The 3,899-nt window shown below is 37.0% G+C and overlaps 1 protein-coding gene across 1 annotated transcript; it reads right to left on the bottom strand.

Annotated features, from left to right (window-relative positions):
* Positions 1–1,777: 1,777 nt before the first annotated feature.
* On the bottom strand, positions 1,778–3,436 carry LOC137744626 (zinc finger protein 10-like). Its single transcript, XM_068484400.2, has one exon. It carries the CDS (start codon positions 3,055–3,057, stop codon positions 2,074–2,076), a length of 984 nt encoding a protein of 327 aa, XP_068340501.1. The 5' UTR covers positions 3,058–3,436; the 3' UTR covers positions 1,778–2,073.
* Between the last annotated feature and the right edge of the window lie 463 nt (positions 3,437–3,899).

The raw sequence follows: 3,899 nt of genomic DNA, 5'->3' as shown, positions 1-3,899 counted from the left end.
TTCTTCAAAATTCTCATTCTTTAAACAGTGGTTTGGGAGCTGCTCAGAATAATTATCTCATTCTCTCACTCCATTCTATAGTACCGCCCCTTAAATAGAGAAGAGAAAAACGACATCTGAAATCCCATGTGCACCACTGCCACTTCCCTTTAAAACTTCTCTGTAAAACTATCAGACCTGTCCAACTCATATCTTAATATATGAAGAGAAAAACCCAACCAATCGCCATTAAAACCGTTTTACATAGATGTAGCACTTCGTAGAAGCCGAAGCAAACAATCTCGCTTTCCCTAAATTAACAAGCCCCGTCCTTGTACACATTACACAAACATGCATTGGTTGTTTTAAATTTATATTCTGCCTTTCATTTTCACATGCATCGTAGAAAACAAAGTCCTACATCGAAAGCTTCTCAAATCATTAAAACAATCTTCGATTCATATCTTCTTGTGGAATATAATTGTTGGGTGCGACTTAAATTCCTTCCGAATAATTGCCATTTTCATATTTTTCCCTGTGAAAGTCATTAAAGTGGACACAGTTCGGGCTCAGTGTTAATAAAGGTTGAAATTTTAAAGAACGCAGCAGAATGATCGCCCTAGGGTTAGGGTTTATATAATTATTTTGGGGATGTTGTTTTTAAAACTAAAATATAAAAACAATAAAAATAAAAAAAATCAAGAATTAGGGTTTTATCATCGGCTTTTGAAAATAAAATATACGATGAATAACACAAGAAGATCCAAAAGATGCTTAGTTATGTAGCGGCCCAGAGGTGGTGAGACGATAATATTCTCTTTCGTGATTAAAGAAAGTTGGTTTTAATTATATAGTCTGATGGTAATGAATAGTTAATTAGATTGATTCCGTTGAGTTGGTGGCAATTTTGGACAGATTTGAGAAGAGAAGGGGGAGATAAAAAAGTGAGACAGATAACACAAGCAAATGGATTTTAGCGCGAGAGGATACAAAAAACTGAAACAAAAGAGATCTGACGGAGGTGATGATAAAAATACAAGAGAAAAGAGAATCGATGTTGGGAAGTATCTGACTTTATGTGGCTTTGAAAATGTCATCTCTCTGGAGAGTCTCGAGTTTTTTTCTTTTTTTTTTTTTTTTGTGTGTGTAAGTTGAGTTGTCTATGACCCTATCTGACGGAATGTCACTGAGGTAATACTGAATGGGAAAAAGAGTCACGATATTCCATGCAATTTTTAGTCAGTTTCTTCACCCTTCAAGCCCCACAATCAAATTCTCTCTCTCTCTCTAACTTCTAAACTCTTGACTGCACTCAGCATGTTTTTGATATCATTACTATAGTCAAATTTACTGCTTAGCCTATAACAAGCTTACCTCAAAGTTTTTTTTTTTTCCCAAACAAAATTCTACATATGTTAAATCCATCTAAACTGTAAGCAAGAGAATTTGAACTTGAGTGCAGAGTGGAGAGCTGTTGCTTTGGTTAAGCTCAGCTCAAGTTAATTCTAATCACAGTTGATATTTAGACTAGAGAAAGGAGTTGGAGCTCCCCTTGTGGATGCATGAGAAATATCTTGGAAAAACTCTACATCCTAATTATATGCAGAATTGTTTACTCGTAAAAGTAAGTTATATACTGGTATACATCTATTCCATTTCAAAAACTCAACATACAAAGCTACATGAAGATAATGATTTCACTTGAAAGGCGCTCAGAATCCTAAATTTCTCTTTCTTAAGTAATTTTTATGAACTTATTAATTTGTAAGGATCCTGTCAAGGAGCAAACAATTATATACAATGACAAATCGTAAGCTGAGATGCATTGTGATTATCAACAAAGACAAATCGTAATTAATTTCATCCTTTTCTGTAACTCCCATACGGTGGTTGTTACACCCTACACAAATTCATACAGCACTCCAACAGGATGAAATCAAATTAAACAAAGTCAGAGGCCTTGGCCTCAAATATGAAATTAAGGGGAAAAAGGTGCAAACTAAGGAGGATTTCATCAAACAGACAAGACCAGCAAAAGGTCAAGCAGTAAACTTATATGTTTTTATGATCAGCAGTTGATATTGCCTCTCTCTGCTACTTATTAACTTTAATTACCTTAGGTCGGTCACCAAGCCTGAGCTCAAGATCCAATTCTTCTATAGAGCTGGAGCTAAATTCAAACCCTTCAGCTGGTTGGAGATGATGTACTCTATCAACAGAACCTGATTTTAGGAAGAAGGGTATCGATGATGGGATTTCATCCGTTCTTCTTCTCTTGCAACTAACTATAGCCTCATCACCGTCACTGGAGACAGAAGTAGGAGCACAGCGGACAACCAAATTCAAACTCACAGACAAATTATGATCATTATTTGCGACTTGGTGATCACCTTTTGCCCTACAAGATCCAGAATATTCTACAACTCTCGAAATCTTCTCTCCTTCAATATGATCTCTCGCCACAGATTTGTTGTTATGATATCTGTTTGTGCCCAAGACTGACCAAGATTGAGGAGAAGATGCAGAAGAAGAAGAAGAAGGTGGAATCAGGGTTTGCTCAGCACAATTCTTTTTACATGGTAGCTGAGCTGAAAGCTTAGAAACTGAGGACGGTGACGATGTTGCAATAATACCGGGATCGGAACTAGGGTTTTTAGGGTTGTAAACCAGGGCACAAACTTGACGAGATGGGAATTGGAAACTACCCAAAGATGATGAAATGGGATTATTAGCACTATTTTGGACAGAATGATCATGATCCTGATGATGATGAAGGTTGTTTTGAAGGGCAGTTTCGTCATTTGGAGACTGCTTTAGTCTAGCCCTGTCTCTCCTGTGAACATTCATGTGGCCGCCCAGAGCTTGCGCTGAACGGAACTCTCTCCTACAGAAACTGCAAGAATAAGATCTCGGAGGCCATATGCAGCCTCCGAGAGGCCCTGCTGCGTCTTCGGCGAAAGCTTGTTCTTCCCATGAATCATCGTTTGAAGTTGGCACTTGAACATGATGATCGTGATTGGATGAACTCAAGCTGTTGTGTTTGCGCTTTGCCCACATCCAATACCGTGCTTGTTCCATTGTTGCACTACTCTCTGCCGCAAGGCTCAATTGTAAGGAAAATCAAAATTCCAAAAAATATAAAAGAAGATGAAGGGTAATCAAAGTAGATGGGGTTATGAAAGAAGTGCAATAATATTTGAGTGTATATATTTAAGTTGGAGTCTGAAAAGTACATGGATTGATCTGAGCCGAGGACGTCTGAGAGGTTGCTTAGGGTGATGTTTGATTGGAAGGTAATCAAAGTGGCAAATACTCTATGCCTTGCCTGATAAAATGGTAGCAACTTTTTCTTTTTGTTTAGTATTTCTGGTTGGCTTGCAGTCAGTACTTATATTTTCTCTCTGTTTTTTTTCTTTGGAGGGGGAAGCAATTAATGGTTTAACATATAATAAATTACTGTTGCGGGTCCTGATCTGATGAGTCCCTCTTGTAAGTTGAGGGTGCTTAGAGACAAACTGAAACAAACTGACTGAAATCTCCTTATGTAAAAGAGTGCCAAGATGCTTCAATTCCTCCTCCTTTGTACTTAAATTACATATACAATCAGGCTACACATGATATCATGCATCATCATTATTATATCACTAGAGACATTCAAACTTCAGAGTGCAACCGTCACACAATAAGATAATGTACAATTTATAACCACATACCGTAAATTGAGGCCGTCAAGGAGATAAATCGTATTTAAACGAAAAAAAATTTCCAACTAATTAACATATATATCATATCGGTCAACATATCATATATAACTACAAGTATAATTCTCACTGAACAGTAAACTTAGATTAAGAGGCTAAAAGACTAATTAGCAGAAAGGTAGCCTTGACGATTTTGTTTCAATTCTTTTGTTTTACTCA

The sequence above is a fragment of the Pyrus communis genome, chromosome 12, assembly GCF_041283825.1.
Source record: "Pyrus communis isolate YQ-2024b chromosome 12, ASM4128382v1, whole genome shotgun sequence".
Lineage (NCBI taxonomy): Eukaryota > Viridiplantae > Streptophyta > Magnoliopsida > Rosales > Rosaceae > Pyrus > Pyrus communis.
Note: the sequence above shows the minus strand (reverse complement) of the source record. Positions and strands in the feature narration are given on the sequence as shown.